The 27,056-nt window shown below is 36.7% G+C and overlaps 1 protein-coding gene and 1 long non-coding RNA gene across 3 annotated transcripts in view; both read right to left on the bottom strand.

Moving 5' to 3' along the window:
• The window catches only part of LOC138373600 (uncharacterized), a 449,843-nt gene that overhangs the window by 330,494 nt on the left and 92,293 nt on the right, over positions 1-27,056 (bottom strand). The window lies entirely within an intron of this gene.
• Positions 599-25,834, bottom strand: LOC123770287 (splicing factor U2AF 26 kDa subunit). Of its 2 annotated transcripts, XR_006774323.2 has the most exons (8): positions 25,704-25,834; positions 23,619-23,706; positions 12,013-12,079; positions 9,756-9,904; positions 6,696-6,829; positions 4,555-4,647; positions 3,539-3,714; positions 2,084-2,222 (listed from the first exon to the last, which is right to left on the bottom strand). XR_006774323.2 is itself a non-coding variant. In XM_045761993.2 (7 exons), exons 1-7 carry the CDS (start codon positions 25,745-25,747, stop codon positions 2,048-2,050), a joined length of 750 nt encoding a protein of 249 aa, XP_045617949.1. In that variant the 5' UTR covers positions 25,748-25,833; the 3' UTR covers positions 599-2,047. The 2 variants fall into 2 exon arrangements, 1 of the variants encoding a protein (XP_045617949.1); XM_045761993.2 differs by lacking the exon at positions 3,539-3,714 and having other exon boundaries at positions 599-2,222; positions 25,704-25,833.

Here is a 27,056-nt window from a genome sequence, read left to right as displayed (position 1 = left end):
TAATATGTATGTTGGGCATAGTTAAGTACAAGTCTAAGGTTGTTCAAATATCAATAAAAATGCCTTGTTCATTGCTTCAATTATTATGATGAAATTTTACACCATGACAATTATTGCACTAGCATTGTAACATTCGTGATTATAACTGCATTTACTTAGTGTTTTATCATGAAACACTAGCAGGATTTTTCATTGCTCTAGGCAAACTCTACATCCATATAGAGCTATTTTATGTACATTAGCATCATGAAGTATAAAAACCAGAATAATCTTTAAAAATCAATGTAAAAAACTGTATAACCCCAAGATCACTCTGTGTTAAGGTAATTATCAGGAGAATGTGCTCAGCCATTGCAACTATATAGCACTTGGAAGGAATACGAGGATAAGGATTTAGGATAGGAATGATTCCCAACCACTTGAATGGTCAGGTATTTAATACCTGACCTGGAAGAAGAAGAGACGGTCTCTCGACCATCTAGTCCAAGTGGCTGGGCTTTTAAGATCTATAATAGCTTCTGGGAGTGTATAATACCTCAGATGTACTGAGATCAATATTGTTACTTTATCACTTTGAACAAATAACAAAACATTGCAATTTAGTAACAGTCCTTTTAATTCACATCCTGACTTGTCCAATACAGCAGGTAAACTTTGCTTGTTCGCATTATGAGGAAGCAAGCAACTGTCCACCCTTTTGTTTTCATTGGTTGAAAAGTAAATGTGTATTAATTATGATCAGTGCTTTAGTTTTAAATGGTCACAAGGTCTCGTGCTCATCAGCAAATTCATGTATTATTATTTCACCATCTGCATCTTTTGGATAGCATCATTATTAGCCCATTGTTGGGCTAATAATGATGGGAAGACGGGACACCACAAACGTAGCCCACATCCTGTAACTACATTTAGGTAATTATTGGTTACGATTATCTTACGTAACATTATCACATGGTTATACCTCTAGATAATCCTCTTACTGCTTTATCACATGTAATTCTGCACAAGCAATTAGCTCTTTAGTGAAATCTAAGTTTTACACTGTGAATCCTTGTACCTTATATACATATATATATAAAACATTATTATTATTACAGTATTTATATTGGATATATTTTTTCCCCCACTACATAATGTGAGAATTATCATTCATGTCTGGAACATGCAGATCAATCGTCTTATTTTGAATTTAAAAGCATTCATAATACTGTAACTAAATCTAGCAAATAAGATGGTAAACTAGTTAACAGTAAGTTTATTAGTTTGGATATGAAATTTATTGTCAATAATATCAAACATTCCATGTAAAGTTGTATATACAATATATTCTAAATGAGCCACAAACCAAAAGAGTATCTTAAAGTATCCTGATGATGGCTCACTGAGAAAAATAAATATTCATAAATAAATATGATAGAAACATATGTTTTTATTAAAAAAATTACTTAAAATAACAAATTCTGAAAAAAATTAAAGAACATTATAGTGAAAGATAATACAAATTTTGCAATTGTCAGACTATCATGAATTCTGCTAAATCAAAATCAACAAAGGAAATAATTATTGAAAGTAATTACAGTACACATTCCATGGATAATCATCCAACTGCATGTAAGAGTAATTTAATGTCCAATAAATTGGACAGAATATTCATTATATGCCTATTGAGCAAAATATATACTTGCTACATGAAAAATCTATGTATTTCCCTTTCAGTGAATGGTTGTTTAAATTGTAGACCTTTAAGTGAAGTAACATTACTACATAAGTACTAGTAACATTAAATGGGTTTGAATCTTACTCTATTCTTAAGAACATTCTGAAAAGAAAAATAATCTACACAATAATGATCGAATACAAAGATCATAATTTCAAATTTACACACAGAATAAAGAGTATTCACTGTACCTAAAATTAATAATTTGTGACATTAATCACAGTCTACCGAGTGGGTTTACACAAATTCACACATTTTTAACGTTCTTCATGTAGTGATAAAATGACAAGATTTTGTTATAGGCATTTATTAATTTGATTAATTTAATATTTAGAACCGCCCAAATCTGCCCTCTCTTTGGTCATTGTCTTGAGATTGTGAACGATATCTTTCCAATGAAGTAGAATTTTCTCGATATTCATGCCTATGTTCCTTGGATCTAGAACGGGACCTTGATCTTCGATTCCTGGATGGAGATCTACGACGGCGACCCCGAGCTGGTGATCTGTAAGAATATTTGTCAATCCCATAATTCATGTGAGAACATTATTTTTTTTTGGTTAAAAGAAAAAAGTTTTGACTGTAGCTCCCCTATGACAGGCATATCTCACAATATTATGAATATTCCAAATATATAGGACAATACATTAAATCATTATGGTTTTGAGCAACATACTATAGTAAGGATGTAAATTTTCAAGAGTATACTGACAAAGATGGTTTAAAGAAATAATGGGCATTAGGAACCTCCCTTAAGAGGATATACTTGAACAAGTATCGTGTTGGATTGGCTCAGTACGTGAGACAAATAACAAAGGTGAACTTTAAAGCAAATATTCTTCATTATTTGATACAGTATTGTATTATGGTATAGTTTTCCAATGTTTATAGTTCTTTGGATTAATAAACTCACTTTTGTTTTGATGTTTTACTTCATATATAATGTAATGCTCAGATTGGTTGCTGAAGTAATTATTTACTAAAAGTTCATTGATGTATTAATGAAATTTCTATCTTTTCTACAGCTAAAATTAAATAAGTAATTTTAATTAAATTAGGACAGAGGGAGGAGCACAAACACGACACCTAACCTTGCCCCCCCCCCTATCGTTTGGACATACAGTACTGTACTAGGTTTGTCTAGGAAAGGACAAAGGTTTTAGTTAGGGAAGGTCATGCTAGATTTGGATAGTGTGCAGTGTGAACTCGCTGAAATGAACTATGTGGGGCGAGGTAGATTACTGCAGAAGGGATTTCATTCGGCCTTTCAGTACCCTGGCAAAACGCAGTTTTTTTCCTTGAGAAGTAAACTTGTATATGTAGTATATTCACTGTACTACATGTACAGGTTTGTCACTTGTGTTATAGTGAAATATCTTTGTACATATATGTATACCCCAAATACCCCAACTATACAATTTTTGGGGTATACTTTGTATACCCCAAAAGTACAAATTCATCATAACCCACCTTTCTCCAGCAATATAAACAAAATTACTGGAAATTTATTTATTAATCATTCTTAATGTTGACTATCACATATGATAGTGCAATCATTGGTGAACAATTCCCTATCAAAATTATAACTACATTATAGGAAAACTCGTGTTGCACACATTCTTTAATGACAGGATTTTCACGATGTCAGCCAGTCTCAATATAAAGATTCTTTAAAAAAATAATTTATTATGCACTCTTCATTTTGACCATTGCAAAAAAGCAGCTCGATCACTGCAAACAATTTTGGTTTCAAATTTATATATATACATTATATGGTCATTATTGGAATAAAATATGTAAAATGATTAAGAGCTTTCTCACCAAAATGTGGTGAGGGAGGAAGGGTGTCAGGGACTCCCTTCCCCCTTCCCTCACTTCTCAATGCCATCAGTCTGTTGCCGCTCTCGCCTCCCTCACACCACTCGCATGCCATGTCAATTTTCTGCCCAATGGAAACGTATTTTCACTTTTTCCTACCATCTTCAGCACCGTGGTTACTGCAGTAAGACATCGTGTTAATAAAAAAAAAGGCAAATTACAGTGCAGATAATGTGATAATTAACAATAACATCATTGACTAAGCCAAACAAGCAGCATTGGTGTTCAACGGCGCAGAAATGACCTGATACTTGGCAACATTTTTAAAACTTTTTTTTTTTGGGTAATTTTACGCATAGTTTCAAGTTGTTATTGTCGGAATAATATTATATAATAATTTGTCATGTTTTGATATGTTAATTTTTTACGTATTCATATTTATTTTGTTATGTAAAAGTTTAATACATTAAAATATATTTCGTTAATATTTGGACTTGGCACATTTCCTTTGAGCTTGGACGAGTCTCAATAACATTCTATAGTGCAAAAATATTCACTTTTGGTTGTTCTGTTTAAATATTAGTATTTAATATAATGTATAAAATAACATCATATTAAAGTTTGTTTAAAAGCTTTAATGCACTGTACAATAGTTTATTAGATTAGGCATGTGCAAATAAAGCCAAATCCCAATTGCCAGGCTCAGCAGCAGCTTGGCCATACAATCCTCACTGAAACTAACATTCGTGCATTCCAATGAACAATTGGCAGTAAACACAAACTGTGCAGACCATTCAAGAGTTTGTTAGAGCGCAGTTCATTAGAGCGAAGATTCACTGTACATTATGTTGTTATAGTTTGGTTTGGAGTAAATTGGAAAAGGTCCAGTGTGTAACCTGAAACTCCTGTAGTCACTGATCAAAAAAATCTTAAGTGTCAAAAAAATATTTAGCATTATTATAGCAAAGCATAAATAAATATTCACTACAACAGCAACAATACTAAAAGCCCTTTTTTACCTTTTTCTTTTCCGGCCATAAAGTTCTCTCCGTAGTTCTCTAGATATAGGCTTGAGGTGCATAAAATTACAGAAGCCACTGCGGGTACATTCACTGAAAAATAAATACATACGTTCAAGACTTCAAATACAAGTGCTCATAAATAATAAATTTTAAAGCTGTTATTTAAACTGTTAGAAATGGGAAGTTACTGAGAGGGTCTCTTCAGTAGATCCCTTAGCTTACTCCAAATGGTATCTCAGCAGAGGACAGCAGCTTTCCAGAAAGGGAAACAAAGGAACACAAGGAATTTGAAAGGGCAGACCCATATAAGAATGTCGTTAGAGCAGGGCATGGGGTAAAGGTATAACAGCAGTGTCAAACATCCCTAGGCCACACAGTCATAGCCAAGCAACATCCAAGAAGAAGCAAAACCAACCTGGGTCCCTGGTTGGTTTTGCCAACTGAATGCCAAAATAATTCCATGCCCAGAGAGCAACTGTGAAAGGGAAACAAAAAAAAAAAAAAAAAAAACACAGGGAAAGTAGCAAAAGGTAGAAGTGAACCAGATTCTGCAGAGCCCAGGACAGCTGGGCCACTGACCTGAGGATGAGAGATAGTCAACAGAATTAAACCCACACCCAGATCTAAAACGAGTCCAGGGACTGGACACAGATGGAGAGGCAGCTGCTGGAAGGAAACACACTGCCTCAAGATGAAGGTCGGCTACAGACCAAAAACACTTGAAAAATAGAGGTGGCTAGAAGGGAGCACACCAGCCCCAGAGGAGTGGAGCCACAGCACAAACATTACCAATCAACAGATGCTGGAGAAACAAGTGTTCAAAACTCAAGGGAACTAGGAACCCATGCCCTGACAATGGAACTGACAACTGAAAACACAGCTCTAAAAACTGAACATCAGACCTAAGGGCAGAAAACTATGATCCGAAGCAACCCGCATGGAACCAAGGCCCTCTTGCTGAAAGTTATGGAACACCATTGAAAAATGTGGGGCATGCCTGCAGGCTGCTCCAAGCAACAGCCTGTTGGACCAAACTCTTACAAGTCAAGCCTGGCCTCAGACTGGGCTTGGGGAGTAGAACAACTCCCAGAACCCCATTAAGCAGGTATCAATCAGGTATTCCATCCTGAAGACAAAGAGCATGGTACACAGCACAATTAGCCTGGGGCAAATAACCCTCACTATTTGAAGCCAAAAAAAAAGGCAGAGGGTATAATCCTTCAATACTATTGCAAAGAGCTGGAGAATCGGAAAAAAAATATTTAAAACCCCACTGCATGTAACACGGAACAGGAAACTGTGCCTGGTACCAGAGAAACGCACCAAGCCCCAGGGCCTACAGGGAAAGAAATGACATCACCTCAGGAAGGTAATTGAAATAATGGAGGAAACCAAAATGTACAGTTCCCAGAAACTATGTACCCACAGCAAACCCATGACCCAGGAAGAAGGAAAAAGACCATTGACCCATAGTCAAGGTTAACCCCTTTCCTCCCCAGTCCATCACATATGAGTAGTCAAGGCTAAAAAGAAATAGGAAATATCCAGACCCCTCACTCTGGAAGCTGTAAGTTTCTCGGTAATATTTTCCTGGGTATTGAATGAACAGCATCTATTCCAGTGCAGTTTTTATAATAAATTTAATTCACTGTGTTGGGGACAGGCAGTCAGTGTGTATATATTTATTAAGCTTATATTAAGCGGCCCCCCCAGGGTAAAATTATTGACTCTCCCCAGGATGCAACCCCAAAACAACCTGTCTAACTACAGGGCACCTATTTACTGCTAGGTAAACAGGGGCATTAGGTGATGGGAAACATGCTCAACCCACCCGGGATTCAAACCTGGGATTCCTGATTGAGATATGAGAAAGAATTCGACTGTATAGATGAATATCTTGTCTTTAATTTCTGAGCTAACTTTCATAATAAGCCTATTCAGTACAGCTATATTTTAGTCTACCACGAATGTTAATAATTTTAAGTGTCTGGAGAACTGTGACTTTACTTTTAGTATTGGAGGTTTCAACTGTTTACTTTTACTTTGTTTACTAACTACAGAACAAGAAGTCATTACATTTATTTTCCTGTCTAAGTAAGAACTTGTCAAAATAGGGAAAGAATGAAACTGGAAATTACCCCATTTCATACTGGCGACAACACGCTTCACGGAAATCTGTTACAGGACTCAGCTCTGCATTGATGGCCCGTCCTCCAAACCATCGATTATTTAGGTCTACAACTGCCTTCTCTGCATCCTCTTCATATTTGAACTGTCAGAGACAACAAATTCTGAACAATTTCTATTTAAGGTTTATTAAAATTGACTATTCAACAAAACTTTACTTAGCAAAAGAATGAACCCTCAAAATTTCATACATACTATACTCTTAAGATTCCATATTTCTGTAAATAATATACTAGTCAACCCTTATATAATACTGCAGCTATGTTCCTGGAATATGGCATATATAAAATGTGCTATATAAACTAAATACTGTAACAGGAATATAATGATTACGTTAACAGAAATGAAAGTTGTATGTTACAGGAATATCTTCATTTAAAGTAATTTGCATGGGTTTCAGTGAGTGGGTGGGTGGGTGGGTGTAATTAAAAGATGATGGGTGTGGGTAAGAGTTAATGAATATGGGTAAAAGTTGGTGGGTGTGTGGGTAAAAGTTGGTATGTATGTGTAGGTAAGAGTTGGTGGATACAGATAAAGGCTGGTGGATATGGGTAAAGGCTGGTGGATATTAGTAAGAGTTGGTGGATATGGGTAAAAGATCGTGTGAGTGGCTAAATGTTGATGTATATGGGTAAGAGCTGGTAGATGTCAGTATGGGTTGATGTATATTATATAAAAGTTCATGGGTGCATGTGAGAGTGGATCAGTGTGTGTGTATAATTACAGTACTTAAGCAAAGTTACAGGATGAGAGTTATGCTCATGGCATCCTGTCTATTATCACAGTGGTTTTGGTATCTACCACCCCTCTTGTTTAAATTATTCCAATCATCCACAACTCTGTTCACAAAATTAAATTTTTTCAGAACACAGTGTACAAAAGTTCACTATTGTATTGTACATATTTTGGCAACTTTGTTTTCTTAGCTTAAACCTATGAGCTCTTTGTTCTTGAAGTTACAGGTTGACTGAGAAAGAAGCCAAGTCCTTGGTTATTTTTTGCTAAAGTAAACGGGAGAGCATGCGGTGAAGACACATTATATAAAAATAGTATGCGCATTTTAAATTATTGGCCACTAAATGAAAGCTGTGTTATGTCAAAAGTTATAGTACCTATAGCTACTTTGGATGGAATGTACAAAATACATGGACAGTTATACCAGAGATAAAAGTCCTTATTTTGTACTACTGATTTTTCACAGAGCAAGAGAAAAATAGCAACACCCAAACCTAACTTTTCTCAGGCCTAGTATAGTACATATTTGCACTAAATCTGGTCAATGATTATATAATTTAGGCTTATGATGGCTTATTTAGGCATAAGAAAGATTAGGTTTTGGATAGACTGTTTAAATTTTTATGCCTTTCAGAATTCCAAAAGTACAGATGGACTCTTGCTCCCAGAAACAGTCCATATTTTGTATTATTCAATCAGAGGGTTTAGGTACCATTTTTTTTGTAGGATGGGTTGGCAGAGAAATGTACTATATTAAAAAACTGCAAGTTATATAAGGGTCCACTATGCATCACAATAAAAATGCTATTTATATATTTTGTTTATCGAGATTAATTAATTACACTTAAGTATTACCTTTATGAAATCTTAACTTTCCCCAAAAAACCAGCAATGAATGTAATGAGATGGCATTATCTGGGTGAGTCCCGGAAGCTCCCTGAAGCTATCGGGTTAATGTGTGATATACAGTATTAGACCAGGGCATTAGTCTATGGAGTTTTGCCTACCGGGGACCACGAGCCAGAACCTGGCCCCCTCAGAGAGGTTTCAGGGAGCAATGACCCTGGAAAACCACCCTGTAGTTGTTTTTTTCTTATCTGCCATTGACCAGGGTTAGGCACCCAGAAAGGTAGGCATAACAAAAACCCCACATGGTAAGAAATGTACAAAAAAAATGAAAAGAGAAGCAGAACTCCCTCCAATTCCAAGGAAACAAGCAAACGTCACACTCCACTGCCGCACAGCTTGTCCGTGCAGCTCTCCACTCCCCGTGCCGGTTATCTAGCACTCCAGTTCAGAAGCTAAGCTTCAAACAACACGAAAAACCGCCAACTGGAAGGAGGGAGTGTTGTCAAAGAGCCTCTGGGGCTCACCCAAAAAATGGGGGTTCATTACACTCAACACTGGTTTCTGTGGGGAGCCCCTACGGCTCCCTGGAGCTACATAACCAAAGATAAGGAAAAAGAGGGACTTACTAAGGAGGTGGCCGCCACATACTCCTCAACACGAGGTCAAGACAACTGGCTGCAACCTGCGACCCAAAGCAACACAGGAACACCCAGGAACAGGAACGTTAACCAAATAACAGGCGGCCAGGACCCTGTTCGACCTCCAAAATCCCCGTGCCCGAATAACAGCCCAAGACATGTTGCCAAACACGGCAGCCAATGCAGATTGGCCAGCCAAAGCGGTAAAACTGACACCCCACCACAAAACCTAACCAATCTCTGAACCCTGGATGAATAGGAATGTGCCAATACATGTCCTAGAAGTATAGGGGCACCATCCAGGCACCCGGCTCCAAAAGAAGCCGGACCTGAGACAGAGTGGTCATCCGAAAGGAGGGGTAAGGAATCCAAGGGTTCAGACGGGACTAGTCCAGAATGAACTGCAGATCCACACAGTCCCGTTTCGGCCCTGGGAACAGGAGAGAAATTCACCAGAGGGATGGCGTCTTTTCGACTACACCCAAGCGCACCCACTCCGAGATGACCTGACAAAGCACAGCGGAAGAAGCCTGCCCCGTCAGCCCCGAACCCTGCAGAGGAGGAGCCACCCAATGCCACCACAGGCTGGGTCACACGACCCTGGGTTTTCCAGGGCCATTGCTCCCTGAAACCTCTCTTGAGTGGGCCAAGTTCTGGCTCGTGGTCCCCGGTAGGGTGAACTCCATAGACTAATGCCCCGGTCTAATATATCACACATTAGCCTAGCTCCAGGAAGCTGTAAGGGCTCTCCAAAGAAAGATTAATAATAAACCATGCAAAATTTCTAACCTTGATGTAAACATTGCCCACTAGATGATCACCAAGGTTGTCACAAACGTTCATCTCCTCAATTTCTCCATAGCGATCCTCACATTCTACAAAAACTTCCTCAAAAAAGTTGTCATAGTGTTCTTGCATTTCTTCGTCACTAACTGTGGCTGAAAGATTCAGTTAATAATTAGCTCAACATCCCAATTCTGTTTATATGTAATTCTATACATCTGTATCAAGTATGCCTCTACCTGTTCAAAACAAAATTTGCATGCAAAATAGCTCCTAATCTTTCATAACTCTCACCTTATTAACCAGCACTTGATGAGGACCAAACCACAATGCATGGAATATTTGCTGAAGAATTTTGTATTCTGGATTGGCTAGCTGATAAAAGATGAAGCTGCTACTTCTTTGCACTTAGAAATAAGAATACATAAAGAGAATGAGGCATGCTGTACAAAATATAAACAGAGAAGTAAGAAAAATAATAAAGTTCAAACTAACAAAACAAAAATATTTTGCATTGCATTTTGATAATACAGTACAGTATTTACAATACAGATCCCATTCACTGCCATTTAACCTAATGACTGTGAAATGTGATAGAGGTCAAATCAAGAAAATAGGACCGTTTCGGCGACATACAATTGCTGTTCAAGCCTAGAAAATGTTTCCAATTCATAAAATCAGCAATCTAGGGAATGTAACTAGTTAGCAAGCATATTCATTTAACTCTGAATTCCTTCTGGTAGGTGAGTTATATGGTACAGACTATGAACAGTACTGAGACTAGTACTGAACCCTGTGGTGCTCTGCTTGTAACATTTCTTCCGTCTGATACATTACCTCTTGTGTGAGACTGTCAAAATTTTTTTTTAGGTCCAAATAGATATGGTCAACCCAACCATCTCCTACCTGTTAAATCTCTTAGGCTCTATCATAAAAGCTCAGTAGATTTGTTCGAAAGCCATACTGTCTCTTATGTCATTTCTTTCCAATATTCTACTTAATTGGTTACAATTACTGTATTTTATTATTTATTTATTTGACTACCACACTTGTCAATGATACAGGTAAATAACTTAGACCTGTATCTTTGCAAGAATTTTTGTAGATTTGAACTATGTTAGTCTTTTTTCCACATACAGTACAGTGCAACCTTGATTTGGCAAGCTATAAGTGATCAATTCAGATTCATTGGAATGAGAGATTCATTGCAACCAGAGATGCATTGAAGAGGCATGTGTGAGATGTAATTTTTTAAGAAAAATACATGGCTTCAGATTTTTTTTTATAATGTTTTCTTATACAAAAATCACTGAAAATGTGATAGGAGCCATATTAAATTACCAATCATACTCTAAAATTTCCCATGCTTTATGGGCAAATTTCACTGAGCATAATTCTAATTTTAACCTGTAATATGATGAACGACTACCAGGAGAACCTGCCAGTAAAGAGATTTCACCACATCTAGCATATTTCCCATGCCCCCAGCCTCAAAATCTTATTTTTCAAAGGAAGAAGGATCCATGTATTCATGGACAAAATGCAGCAATTTGAAATGAAAACGAACCATAGAATTTCATATTAAATACGTTTAATGGCTTTTCCAAGGCTCTAACTCTTCCTTTAAAATGTTGGTGCCATCTGTTAAAACATGATTGGAGCCATATCAAGAAAGTTACTGTTCATTCCCTAGCTAAATGAATTTTGAGGCTCAGTCCTGAGCCCATTATGTGCCTCTGTAACCTTTTCCACTACTGCCCACATGATGGGTATGGGGTGCATAATAAATGAACTAAACTAAAACCAAAAACATGCCCTAATATTTCCCATGCACTTTGGACTAAATTCACTTAGGTTGAAATAAAAATTTTGCTATCATATGACTGACAACTTCCAAGAGAACACGTCGGTAAAAAGATTTCACATCTGACTTATTTCTCATACCAACAGTCTCAAAACTCAAAAAAAAAAAAGAAAATCAGTAACTGGAAAGCTGGGGATAGACAATGAATGAGCATGAACACAAAAGCTACATTAACAAAGTGATACAAAATTTCCCTATAGTAAAATAACCAATACAGTTGTAATATATAATGACTCAATGATGTGTAGAGTGAAATTAAAGTTCTAGTTAAAGAAAAGAAAATATAACTACACTAATGAAGTGAATATGTTTATTGTAGTACATACTGATGCAACATTATGAGTAAGCCAGTTTTATACAGTGAACTGAAAGAGTAAGAGAAACTTTCAATTTACTTACAGTGTGATCCATCAGCTGATTTAGCAGAGTTCTGGGGGTTACAGTAGAGGTTGAGGATGAGGACAGTCTGTAAGATGCAGCAAGGATTCACAGTACTTTTAAGCAGACAAAAAATGTGAACAAGGACACCATAGGCCTCCTTTGGCAATTTGTTTTAAAAATACCCACAAAGAAAACAATATACAGTACATTTTTTTATCAGCATTAAGAGACAAAATTCAATCTGGTAATAGATTATTTACCCAGCATTGTGTATTAATATCTAAGTATAGTAACAGGATGAGAGCTATGCTCATGATGTCCTGTCTTCCTGATTCTTCCTGATTATCTGTCATATGATGCTTTGAAACTACAGATTCAAATGGACAGCTTGTTCCAACTGTCTATATCTCCGATCACAAAAGAGAACTTTATGTTTCTTTTCAGTGCCTTTGTTTCCTTAACTTGAATCTGTGGCCTCTTCTTCTTGAAGTTGCAGGTTTAAAAAAAATCCTGCCTGTTTATTTAGTAAATTTTGTATGTAGTGATCAGCCACCACACGACTGCTACATATTCCAATTTTAGTGTCACAAATGTCATAAAGTTTCTTTAATACGGTAATTCTCCACCCATATATTCAGAAATTTGCTAGCGTATTGTAGGCTCTTCTCACAATGCCCTTTATGTGCTCCTCTAGTGACGGCTTACTATCCAGAACCACTTCATTCCTTGTCAGTGGTTTTTAGTATCTTTTCACTTAATATGTAGGATAAGTGTGGCCTGTTTTCCCCACTTCCACATTTTATTAAGCGACATTAATTACAGAGAATTCCATCTGCCATGTGTTGCTCCATTTACTTATTTTAACTAGGCCCTATTGGAGGCCAAGCCTCCATTAGGGCCATCTAAGTCCTTGACTCTCCTTAGCAATTTAGTATCAACTTCAAACATATTCATATATCTCTATATCCTCTCTAGTAGATCTCTGATATAATGAACATTATTAGTGCAACAAATGATCCTTGAGGTACAGTACTCTGCTAGTTACATCTCCAGTCAGATCCATTGCCTGTGATCACTACTCTTATTTCTCTGACCATGATTATTTTTTTATCTAATTTAGTAGTCTGCCTGTTACCCCTCCAATGTATTCTAACTTCCAGAAAAAATATCTTATATGGGACTGTGTCAAAGGCTTTTTTTCAGTCCAGGTATATGAAATTGGCCCACACTTTCCTTTCCTGCAATATCTCTGATGTGGGGCGCCTGACAGCTGGGTGGACAGCGCTCAGATTCGTAGCCCTGAGGTTCCGGATTCGATTCCCAGTGGAAACGAAGACAAATGAGCAAAATATTTCTTTCATCCTGATGCTCCTGTTACCTAGCAGTAAATAAGTACCTGGGAGTTAGACAGCTGCTATGGGCTGCTTCCTGGGGTGTGTAACAAAAAGGAGGCCTGGTTGAGGACCGGGCCGCGGGGACGCTAAACCCCGAAATCATCTCAAGATAACCTATTATAAAAACTAAGATAATTTGTAATACTGTAATGCAAAATCTTCTCAGTCAAAAACCAAACTGTGTGTCCATTATTACTGTATGTAGTTTCTTTCCAGGTATTCTACCCATTTGACTTCAATTATTTTTTCTAGTGCTTTTCCTACCATGCTTGTCACTGACACAGGTCTATAGTTTAGAGGGTCTTCCGTTTCCATTTTTACAGACTGGTACAATGTTTGTTTTTCTATACATGAGATAGGTTCATTGTTTGTAAGGATACTTGGAAGATAATTTGTAGCAAGGCACTAATCTTGGGTGCACATTTCATTAGTATTCAAGGTGAGAGACTATCTGACCTGACTACTTGATTTCTGTCTAGCTCCTTGAGTAGTATTTCTACCTAATCCCTAGCCACTTCTATATGCTCTACATATATATACTTCTATAAGTTACATAATAAAAATTTATATTCAAGCTGGTTTGATGAAAATCTCATCCCGCAATAACACACTTTGGAAATATTTGTTTAGCGTTTCATACATTTCCTTTTCAGTCCCTTTGAGTCTGTCTCCCATTTGTAGCATTTGATTTTCTTTCTCAACTGCAATTTACTTTTTATGAATTTATAGAAGAGGTTGGGTTGTTTTACATTCATCTGCTATTCCCTTCTCAAAGTTTCTCTCTCTCTCTCTCTCTCTCTCTCTCTTTTCACTGTTGTGAAGTTGTTTTGTGTAAGTTTGTAGTACTGTACTGGTATGTTTGTGGTTTTGGCCTCTTCGTATACTGATAACAATTTTGTTTCTTTTGTTCTCTGGCCCCTTTACAATTTCTATTGAGCCTTCAATTGCACATATCAACCATGGGTATTTCATAAGTGATGCATATTTCAAACAGTGTAAATTTTAGGCCCAACATAGGATTTAAAGCTCCTGCAGTTATACTGGGATCACATCTGCTTCTTCAGACCTCCAGTAAACAGATGCCATCTTGGAAAAAAATCGTGGGCACCTTTCCATGAGTAGCACATGCAGCAGCAACTCATAGCACCACCATGCAGCTCGTGCTTCCAGCATCACTTAATGATGAAATAAGTAACTGCAATAATTTAACAATGATAGTGATATAGAAGATCCTGATAGCAATAAATACTATGTACAAGGATCAGATATCAGCTAACTTAATGAATTTGATGACATTCACAGTAAGAAGTGCAATATTAGTACTGTAATAGTAAATATTAGTAATAACAGCACAAAGTTGCAGTTTGGCGCATTTATGCATCATGCAAAGAGACCACGTTCCTTTAGAAAATGAACATGTGAAAAATATTCATATACAGGATTTAGTGACCACGATTCTGATAATAGTAGTGCTTTGGCTAGTGTTAGCAGTGTACATAGTATATCGGCAGTACTTTGCTTCATCACTTTGCATAAATATTGAGATAGTTGTGTATAATATGTGAATGCAGTGTGATAACAAAAACAGTATGCTTTATTATTCTAATATTATAATGTGGAGTGCATATTACTGACAGGAATATATCTGTGCATACTGTTTTACATGTTTTGTGATGTAAAGAACATAACTGACAGCCCAATGCATCATTGCACTTGAATAAATCCATAAAAATATATTTGCAGCAATTCTCGCCACTTGAACGGCTTCATCTTTCCTGGGTGATCCTTCTGGTGGCACTTCATCTTGCCCCATGAGCACTCACGAATCTGTGATGCCATTGCGAGATTTCATCACTCCACCACAGCCAAAGTGGTGGCTGCGGTGGATATAATCGAGGAACTGGATGCACAGATGGAACTAATGAGTGACCTGTTTTGCCAAGTTCAATGTCTCATGTTTTGTTTTCAGTTCTATTTAACCTGCTGATTATTTTGTCTTAACCACCTTTCTGGTGGCACTTTCTTGGTTAGAGTAATTTAGAACGCTTTGCTCCTGGTACCTCTATACAGGAGGTTAGGTTTCGGCCTCGGAACTCTGGTAGGATTAAGGAGACAAGCAAAGGCCTGGCATGGATTGAATTGGGTGGAGCTATCCAGGTAGCTAGCAACAGATGCAGAAGCCGTTGAGTTATTATGTTTTTATTACACTAAAGTTTGTGTGATTCAGTCAGATGTGGCTACCCATTCGCAGAAATACAGTACCGCATTATTATTAACTCTATTTAAATATGGAAAAAAGGCAAGAATTCACACTAGACGTCTTAAGTTTCTTTTCAACTTCGAAAGCTAAAAGTTCAACTTTCAACTTAAGTTTCTTTTCAGTGGCAACTGAAGGAGACAAACTCTAATACTGTATAGTCAGTGATCACCAAGCACTCTTCCAACTAAAATGCTGTATAAAATAATAGCATTAAAATTTATCTTTTGAAAAATACTCAAAATTTTTGTACTATAGTATAGACTATGATTTGCAATAAAATACACAATGAAATCAAAATAAAATGATACATCTATGGCATAATAATTGGAGCAGGATGACAGGATCGATCCCACTGTCCTGCTCCAACAATCTAGAATACAAAATGTGTGTATATATATATATGTGGATATGTGTGTGTGCATGTATGTATGTATGTGTGTGTGCATGTATATGTATGTATGTATGTACGTACCAGTACATACATAAATATACAAAACATTAAAGGGGATTTTTCGATCCCCTCCAATACAGTTTCCACACCTGAGCTGTGCTGTTGATAATGTGGTGACATATGGCTGAACTGTACTGCTAAGAATGAGGTATTTTAAGGAAGTAAAGGCAGGATTTTTAAAGTCCACAAAGAAGTAAGGACAGGACATTCCTAAGGAAATTCAATTAAAAATGCAATGCTTATCATTTAAGATATTCACAGAAATCTCATGTCTTTGATACAACCACACAAGCACTACCAGGCAAAACCTTGAAATTTAACAAATAAAATACCAGCACTGAATGTAATGAAATGCTTCTTTCTGGTGGGGGCCCTGTAGTTAGCCACACTAACACAGCTCCATACCCACAAGTTACATCAGCCCTTGCGAGTACCTAAAATTTTACCAGAGACAAGACACCAAAATCTGCCTTTCTCACAGAGGAGCAGGGAATTTGTGATTGTCTTCATCGAAGAGACAAACCCCACAGAAGAAGTGAAGCAAAATAGACAACTGCAAGGCTCACAGAAAGTAAATAAACAATGCAGCAAAGAACTCGGCAAACAATCTACCAGTAGTTAGGCCATTACTCCATGGTTACACCTGGCCACCACTAGGTGGCAACACCATGGGAGTTGGCAGTACCATGTGACTTGGCAGTACCATGGGAGTTGGCAGCTCCCCATATCAACATGCATCATTTCAGAGCTTGAGAATAACCAACCAATGCACCTGGTAGGAAGTGAGGGGGTCCAGGAAGCCACTGAGGCATCCCCAGAAAGAAGCATTTCATTACATTTAATGCCAGTTTACTGGAGTAGCCAAAGAGTGGTGCATTGTAGGTAGCTGGCTATTGAGAAAAACAGACTTACCAAGGAAAGACAAGAGAAAAGAACAAACCCCCAAAGGTAAGAGACCAGGACAGGAATCAGACCAGGTAACAAGCTGCTAACCCTGTAAGACTTCCAAAACCAACACCAGATATCAGACCAGAGGACCACCAAAGCTGAAAGTTACAAATGTCAGAGAGCCAAAAAAAACGCAAGAGGGATACCACCTCTGCACCTCACAGATAGTGACAAACCATGGTCAGCAACTCTACACATGAAGATCAGAGAACCTTGAACTGTGAAGGTCTCTGGCTGATTTGCTGAAAGAGGTGGTGCTGTGGAAAGATGCCTAGGTTTGGACACCAAGCCAGAAGGGTCAGAAACTAAGGCTGAGCAGAACCAACTGGAACTTCCACCAGAACACCAGGAACCCAAACACAGATGGCTGGGAAAAGAACAAACCTTGGATTGTAGACATGTGGACTAGCTGGGAGTCCAAAATGGCCAGTCATTGAGGCAGCCATAACAGATCTAGAAGATACAGTCAGGTAAAAAAACTCACCTGAGATCTAGAAGATGCTGTCAAGTAAAAAAACTACCCAAGCTAAACAGGGGAGAACCAAGGAACAATAATCAAGCCAAAAAGCAGAGCCTCAAGTCCTACAGCAAACCTTAACCAGTCCCTGAACCTCGGATGAAACAGGAGAGATGGAAGCCACCAACCTCCTCTACTCCAAATTAAGAAAACACACAAAGGACAATTCATGCATCCACGTTGACACTAAGCCACAACACATCATGAGGAAAAAAAAAAGACCTGCAAAGCCGCAGCTGCCTGAGAAGCCTGAGGGGCCAAAAGTAGAGCCAAAAAACCTGCATCAGCAAGTAAAACACCAAACTACTGTATGTCTTGTTTTGTTTTGTTTACCTTTACCTTGCTGTTGTTTCATCTCTCTCTACCTTTCTGATGGCTACTTTCTCAGTGATCTAGAATCCTCTGCTCTCTGCACCTCTGTGAAGGGACCGGGTTTTGGGATCTGGTCTCGGGTAAGCTTTTAATAAGTTCCAAGGGCATGGTGCAATTTGAAATGCGGGGAGATATCCTGAGCGGCTAGCAACTGGAAGCCATTGATGGAGCTCTCCCAGACTGAACTGTAGTGTGCTTGTTTTTTTCCAAACTGATCACATTTTTAGTAAAATGCAAATATTTTGGTAGTGCCAGACTAATCACTGGATCTCTTGATATATTACATCCTTTCATTTGCTTCACCTTGTTAGAATGTTAAAATTAATGGTTAATGTACTAAACAGTATTAATCTTATAAAAACATACATCTGTGTAATAATAATCCTGGAACACAAAAAGACAAACTTTTAAAACTGATCTTGAACCTGCAATATTTGACAGTATGAACCTTATGTTAGTAACACCTTAAAATCCTTTAACTCTTTGACAGTTTAAAATTTTAGTTCTCCTTCCTCATCTTTTTTTTTGAGGAACATAGTGGAGAACTACTTTTACCTTTACCTATTTACTGGAAGAGGGGATGAATATTGCATAAAGCATATCCGGAACACACTGTAAACAAACACAGCATTTAAAAACTGCAAATGCTAAACACAATCATATAATCACAATCTATAGGTACATTAGCTATTCTAACATACCTAAATTAAAGTATAAATGGAATATAAATACATGAGACTTAAAGGCCATTAAAAATATAAATTTCTTGTTAAGCATTCAAACTTATTCCAAACTACTTCTCGATGTATTTTTTTTTTACCTTGCTCATCATGTTCAGTAACACAAATCATATTTACTAACAATTAATGTACATCACTTCATCTAATAAAATTCATTTCCTAGAGTTTCCTTTATTATGAGTACTGTATTTGAATCAAACTGCTCCATGCCTCACTATTATACAGTATGTTAAGAGAATGAATGTAGAATATAAAGTTATAGAGCTACTAGCAAGGTAAATTAATTTGTTTTAATTTAACAGGATTTAGAAAAAAGACTGTGTTAGCTGATATGCCCTTTATATTTGGTTGAAACATTTATTCACTAAATAAAACACCTGATACAGTACTGCACTCTGTGATTTTGCCTTATAACTGGAATAATCATTTCCTTTCCTTACAAATGTTGGCTTGTTTGCATTTTGACACTTTCACTATAGCAGTTCAATGATACATTTTACCATTGTCAAATTTAAAATCTTTGTAAACTTCTGTTCACTTTATAACTATAGCGCAACTCTTCAGAAATATGCAGGAACATTGTCAGCAGAGGTCACGGATGTTAGCATGTCTATTGTACTTCTGCTTTTCAATAGGACTATTTTACACATCCTGCCATACCTTCTGGTCTTGTGTAGAATCTGTATGCAGATTTGGAATCAGTCCTCCTACTATTTTCCAAACCTAAATTATCATATACCTCTTCTGCCTGCACTCTAGGGAATACATATTTACAAATTTTAAGCAGCCCCAATAATTTAGATGGTTTATTAAGTGGATTCTAGCAGTAAAAGAGCTTTGCACACTCACCAGGTTAGCAATTTCTCCAGCTTTGAATGTGAGCTGTTAGCATGCAACAATATTCCACAAGAGATCATGAGTGTCTTAAAAATTATCATTGGTGTGGCAACTGTTTGAAAAGTTCTTGTTACCCTTCTTGTCATTTTTCTTGCAGTTGTGACAGTTACGCTGTTCAGTTCTTTATAGTAAGGTCTTCTGACATTATTACTAATAAACCTTTTACACTGCTTTTTCCTTCAGTAGCATGTTGGAGTGCAGTACTTTGTGGTTTCTGTTTTGATATTTAATTTTGTTTCCCAAGTGCAGTAACTGGATCTTATCCTCATTAAACATCATATTTTTTCTGTGGACCATTGAAAGACTTGAGTAACATCAGATTGGAGGTTTGTTGTGTCCTCTATATCAGTACAGTATTGTCTATTCTCATGAAAATCCAAGTGTCAACTACAAAGGATGATTCCATAGTATAGTTTGCATCCTTGTCAAAGTCTGATATGAGACTTTGGAAAAAGTAATGGAGCATGCACAGTACTTTGGGGGGACTGAGTTTTTCACTATGGATGACCCAGATTTTACTTAGTTGACTATTACAGTCTAGGCTCTGCTTATTAGGAACTTAAAGATCCAACTCCCTACTTTGCCATTACAGTAATTCCTATTGTACACATTTTGTGTGCAATAACACCATTTGTCAAAAGCTTTTATAAAATTTGTGGATATTACATTAGTCTTGCTTGTCTTCCACGTTATACTGGTCTAGCAATTGAGAGAGGCATGAGCACCCTGTCTTGAACCTATACCTGCTTGATACCTTCTTGATGAAGTTCTGGGAGTTCTTCTACTCCCCAAGCCTGGCCCGAGGCCAGGCTTGACTTGTGAGAGCTTGGTCTAACAGAATATGTGGGCCTGCAGGCCCACATATCCACCACAGCCTGGTTGGTCCGGCACTTCTTGAAGAAAACTATCTAGTTTTCTCTTGAAGATGCCCATGGTTGTTCAGGCAATATTTCTTATACTCACTGGGAGTATGTTCAACAAGTGTGGACCTCTAATGTTTATACAGTGCTCTCTGACTGAGCCTATGGCACCCCTCTTCTTCACTGCTTCTATTCTGCATTTTCTTCCATATCATTCATGCCTGTATGTTATTTTAATGTGTAGATTTGGGACTTGGCCCTCCAGTATTTTCCACGTTTATATTATTTGATATTTCTCTCATCTCCTCTCTAGTGAGTACATTTTGAGAGCTTTGAGATGATCCCAATAATTTTGGTGCTTTATCATGTCTATGTATGCCATACATGTTCTCTGTATTCCCTCTATTTCACCAATCTCTCAGACGGGGAAGTGAGTACTGAGCAGTACTCAAGCCGGAATAGCACAAGTGATTTGAATAGTACAGTATAACCATTGTGAAAGGATCCCTGGATTTGAAAGTAATCCAAATCCTATCGTAATTTGGTAATCCTCGTAATCCATCCTATCATTTTTCTGGCTGACGCAATATTTGCTTGGTTATGCTCCCTAAATGTTAGGTTGTCAGACATTATTCCCAAAGCCTTTACATGCTGCTTTCCTACTATGGGAAGATAAGATTGTGTTTTGTACCCTGTATTATGTTTAAGGTCCTCATTTTTACTGTACCTGAGTACCTGGAATTTATCACTGTTTAACATCAAGTTGTTTTCTACTGCTCAGTCAAAAACTTTATTAATATCTGCTTGTTGTTTTTCAATGTCTTCAATAGAGGTAATTTTCATGCTGACTTTTGTGTCATCTGTAAAGGATGATATGAAGCTGTGACTTGTATTTTTGTCTATATCTGATATGAGAATAAGGAAAAGTGGTGCAAGGACTGTACCATGATGTACAGAGCTTTTAACTGCCCTTGGACTCTATTTTATATGGTTGACTGTTACTCTGTGTTCTGTTCAACAGAAAATTGAGTATCCACCATCCTACTTTACCAGTTATTCTCAATGATCTCATTTTATGTGTTATCACTCCAGGGAAACATTTATCGAATGCCGTTGCAAAGTTCGTGTATACCACATCTGCATTCTGTTTTTCTTTCCATGAAAAATTCGTGTTTTTCATCCCATGTTGCCAGGGTTAAGTAGATATCTGTGTGTTTTGTAAACTTATTTTTTATAACTCTTTCAAAGATTTTTATGATATGTGATATTAGAGCTATTGGTTCATTATTTATTTGCATCTGCTTTACTACCTCCTTTGTGAAGTGAACAATCTACACTGTTTAAATACAGTACTAGTATGTCGGGAGGTTAACACCAGTATCGAGGCTCCATCTCCAAAAGATGTTTAAGATCTGTGATAGTTATTCTTTGCAATTCTTGATGAACATAGAATTCCAGGAGTCCAGACTTGGTGCAGAATGCAAGACCATGCTCTGGCTACTTCAAAGTCTAGTGAGGTTAGGGGTGACATGTGACATATGGTTCAATGGTGGTATTACATTCATAAAGAATCGGTTTGGGTCATTGACCTTCAATGTGTTCAGAGATTTACTGAAAAAGAGAATCGTACTTTTCTCAGTATTTCAATAATTTCTTTGTTGTCATCTATGAAAGTTCCATCACCCCTTGCACAAGGGCCCAATACTTGAATATAGTTTTTGTTCTAGATTTTGCATAGAAGAAAAGTATCTTGGATTCCTCTCTATTTCACTTATGGCCTTTTGCTCTCTTTGCCTCTCCTGGATTTCATATGATTCTTGCTACTTTAACTCTATCGTTTCTGTTTCTCTACTTAGCCTTCTTTGTCGTTCTTGGGATGAAGTGTAGCGTTTGAGATGTTCTGCTACTTGTTTTCTTTGCCTAAAGAGAACTCAATTCTCATTCTAGTTTGCATCTTTTTCTCTTTCTCCTGAGTGGTGTGAATTGAACATAATCTAATGCTATTGTGCCTATTTTCTCAAAACACTAGTTGAACTTTGCATTACCTAGTTGTCTTTCTCAGCATATTTATGGTCTTGGTTCATTTGTTCCTATTAAACTGTTTATTAAAACCGAACTTGTTGAATTCTCCCCCTCTTGGTATATTTTATATATATATATATATATATATATATATATATATATATATATATATATATATATATATATATATATATATATATATGCATATATATATATATGCATAAATATATATGCATATATATATATATATATGCATATATATATATATATATATATATATATATATATATATATATATATATGCATATATATATATATATATATATATATATATATATATATATATATATATATATATATATATATATATATATATATATATATATATTTATATATATATATATATATATATTATATATATTATATATATATATTATATATATATATTATATATATTATATATATATACAGCTGCAAATAACCATTATTGCTACCAAATGTGGCACAAAAGTAAATAACAAAGGTATACTAACCCATCTTTCACTCTACCAAGTGTATGTGCGTATTGGTGCTGAGTTTGCTGCATGGGTATGATAACCTGGGCTCAGAGTGATCATACATGGCTAGATAAAAAGACAAAGACACAACTCAGTGGATCACACAAAAGGGGAGGAGAGAAGGGAAAAAACAACTAACGCTTGTGCTACCAGTTAGTACTTAATGATGACAAAATCCCGCATAGGATAATCAGCATGACTCATCTAGGGATAAAATCTAATCATGTTCAGATTCAAACATTTTTTTAAGTTTAGTAACAGATGTAACACTTTTAATGTTTACCAAATTTTACTGATAGCTGACTGGAAAAATAACCAAGGGAACTTTTATTAATTTACAATTAATGATTTACTGTAACACATATTTTTTGTATAATTATCAGTAAAATTACTTCTCTAAATGAGATCATCTTTGTATAGATGGAACTTGGCAAATCATTTCCTGAAACAAAAAGAAGTTCTACTTGCAACATCAGAAATGTAAAAAAAAAAATAGAAATGTAAGGAAAAAATACAAAAATTAAGAAGTACTCAAATCTGTCTCATTTGTAGATCCCAAAATAAGACATTATACATTGGCTTAAAATGTACTCTAGAGACAATTACCTGACTAAATGTTGGCTTGTTGTGAATTCTTGAACAGCGATCTCCATGACGACATGCTCCTATTTTGAAGTAGAAGCTACAGTTCACTCTGAAATACAAGATTTATCAAGAAAAACATATGAATATTAATGTACTGTATTTTTGCCATTAATACTGGGTTAAAATATTGAACCTTTTTTATATATAAACCAATCTTTCTATTTACTGGCATACAGTGTAAGAATGTAAACTCAATAAACAGGCCAAACCTTTTCTTAATCTAAACCGTTTTTATTTTAATTAGGCACTGTCACATTCCTAAATAGTATGGGAAGATCTTTAACTTGCATTGACAATCTTATTCAAGCAGAAGAATGATGTTATAACATTCTGTATCTCAGTAGATACTAAATGCAATATGTAACAATACAGAAATACAATACACTTAAAAATATTCATCCTCCATTTTTCACAGAAAGAATAAATGCTGTATCTACAGTACTTGCTTATACAGTAATGTACAAGCAAGTACTGAAACTCATTCTGAATTTCTTATATTTTAAAACATGACAGAATATTATTAATAGCCATCTAGTAACTATGAAAGGTTCCTGTTTGCCACCCTAACCTATGTTCATCAACACAGATTTATGAAATTTACTCAAGCAATTTAAATTACAATACTTAAATTAATCCACAAATTTGAACAATCACTATTACCTGAAAACATTCTCCCCTAAACTTCTAAAATGCTGAAAAGTTATTTATTGCCAAGTTTCTTTCATTCTATCATCATGATGTTAAAACATGGGTCTTTATATTTGTAAGAACCCACTACTTATTTACATACAAGAGTTTTACATTCGTGTAAAGCCACTAGTACGCGTAGCGTTTCGGGCAGGTCCTTAACCCTAATTTCCCCGGAATACGACCCCGCCGAATCGTTTAACAACCAGGTACCCATTCACTGCTGGGTGAACAGAGGCTACAGTTAAGGATTGGCGCCCAGTCAATCCTCCCCGGCCAGGATTCGAACCCAAGGCAAGGCGCTTGCGAAACGCCAGGCGAGTATCTTACCACTGCGCCACGAGTATCTTACCACTGTGCCACGGATAATATTACTTACAGGTACTGTTATAATATTACTACAATAATATTACTTACTACTACACTATTTAACATTTCTCAAGGCTGACTCTATGCAAGCAGGCCATGCAAACATGATAACCTAAAATATGGGATTCCCTTCCTAATGAAGAAAGGAAGTGCTAAATATATACAATATTCAAAATTTAAGCAAAGAATCTAATTTTCTCCCAATAGTACGCCAAACCTACTCTCAAGTATTCACCTCATACTGTGCTGTCTAACATGTAATTCAATAAATATAACTTTCAAACATTAACTATGTCAACTAGGTCTAGTTATAATTAATTTAAAACTGACTATACTTCTATTAAACTTTAAAATTACAGTACATTATGGCAGTCTCAATGTACACCTTGATCACTTGTTTTAAGTATTTTAACTATGTCCTGTTGCTTACAAATCACTACATATTATTAATGTATACCTAAAATATTTTGTTTACTTTAAGGCTTGTCAGAAATGATTATACATGCTGTGCAACGCTGTGCGTATTAGTGGCTTGAGCCATAGTATGTACTAGCTCTATCTAGAAATCCAACATTCTGTTTGTAACTCATTTTGTATGTGTTTCCTTGAATAAACATTATTATTATTACTGTATTATAATTATTATGTGCATCAGTGACTTTTCAAGAAAATACATTTCCATGAACACTGTTATATGATCAATTATAAACTTCTGGTAAGGGATTTAAACAAATACAAATGAAATCCCTAATGTCCTGGTGAGTTGGCTAGCTAATTATGTTACATTTACGTTCACAGGTTAGGCTGTTCTTTCTGGGTTACAGTTTAAAAAAAAAATTACTGTAACACTGACGGCCCTCATTTACGCTACTTCGACTTCACCTGGGATCTACAATTGCTTATCTTATCAATACTGTTTCTGAGATCAAACTGCGAAACTGGGCATTACACAGACACCAATAACTAACAATTATCTGTACTATTTCTTACTTATCCTTTTCGGTGCCGAAAATCGATGCCAGATACTCTGCCATGTTTACAATGTTTGATGACAGACTGAGGCGGTGGTTCCCCTCGGGCAATAATTTTGCCCCAAGAGTGTAACACTTATATGCTGTGCTTACTATATTAACCTGCAATGTTTAATGGGATTCTTGTACCGTATTGTGATTTGTGTATTTGTACTCACTGAATTTGTGCGCCCCTTGAGGGACTTGAAGTAGAGGGGGTAGAAATAGTCTAAGCTACTCTATCCCTTTGAGATGTATTTTTTTTCTTCTCTCAATAAACTTACTTGAACTTGAACTATAGAAATAAGGAAATAAGTAATGCACCACATCAAATTGTTTGGATGTGTGATATTTTTTTTCAGGGATATGCCTACGAGGACCCTAAGCCTCAGGTCAAAGGGCTGGCGAAGAGCCGGGTGCATGCTTTACCACTGCGCCACAGAGACTGCTCCGTGGCGTAGTGGAATTTTGAATTTTGAAACCTTACTAACCTAGCTCAACCAAACCTAACGTAACCCAAATCAAACCAATCTAATCCAACCGAGCCCAATGCAACCTAACCTTAATAACATAGCCTAATACAGCCTAGCATAACAATACATCCGGATTTAAAACAGAAAATGAGTTTAGCCGAGTCGTCTCGTGTCTGAGTGTAACCAGAACCCGACCAGTTGTGTACCTACACACCTAGCAAACAAACACCTGCAGACGAGGAGTCTCAACAACGTTGCTGAAATATGTTGACCAAACCACACACTAGAAAGTGAAGAGGCGACGACGTTTCGGTCCGTCCTGGACCATTCTCAAGTCGATTGTGAGAATGCACAATTGACTTGAGAATGGTCCAAGACGGACCGAAACGTCGTCGTCCCTTCACTTTCTAGTGTGTGGTTTGGTCAACAAACACCTCACCTAACCAGACAAACACCCTCCTAACTCTACCAAGCACACTGAGAGCCGTACCAAACTAGGGAGGGTCCACAGACGAGAACGTGGTTGTAAGTATAGGTCCACAGACATGGGCCCCAGTGCCCATCATCTGGGTTGGAGGGCAACAGTGCATTGCTTTGCTCAGAGAGTATAATGCTGCTAACACAGCACTGCCTTCAATATGCAAACTTTTCAGGATTATTTAATTAGCTAAGATTTACCTGAATTTACCAGAGGGTCACTATCTCAGTGAGGATAGGAAGCCGACGGCTTGTCAAATGTCCCCTATTTGCCCTGATGATTTCATCGAGCAATGTTTTATCATTTACGGCTTCGTCGAGGTGGTGGTTCTATGGTTTTGCTGAATTTACTCGAGGGTGGCCCTCGGGCAAATTCAGATATC

The sequence above is a fragment of the Procambarus clarkii genome, chromosome 42 (genome assembly GCF_040958095.1).
Source record: "Procambarus clarkii isolate CNS0578487 chromosome 42, FALCON_Pclarkii_2.0, whole genome shotgun sequence".
NCBI classification, from domain to species: Eukaryota; Metazoa; Arthropoda; class Malacostraca; order Decapoda; family Cambaridae; genus Procambarus; species Procambarus clarkii.
The sequence above is the reverse complement of the archived record's forward strand: the minus strand, read 5'-3'. Positions and strand labels throughout refer to the sequence as shown.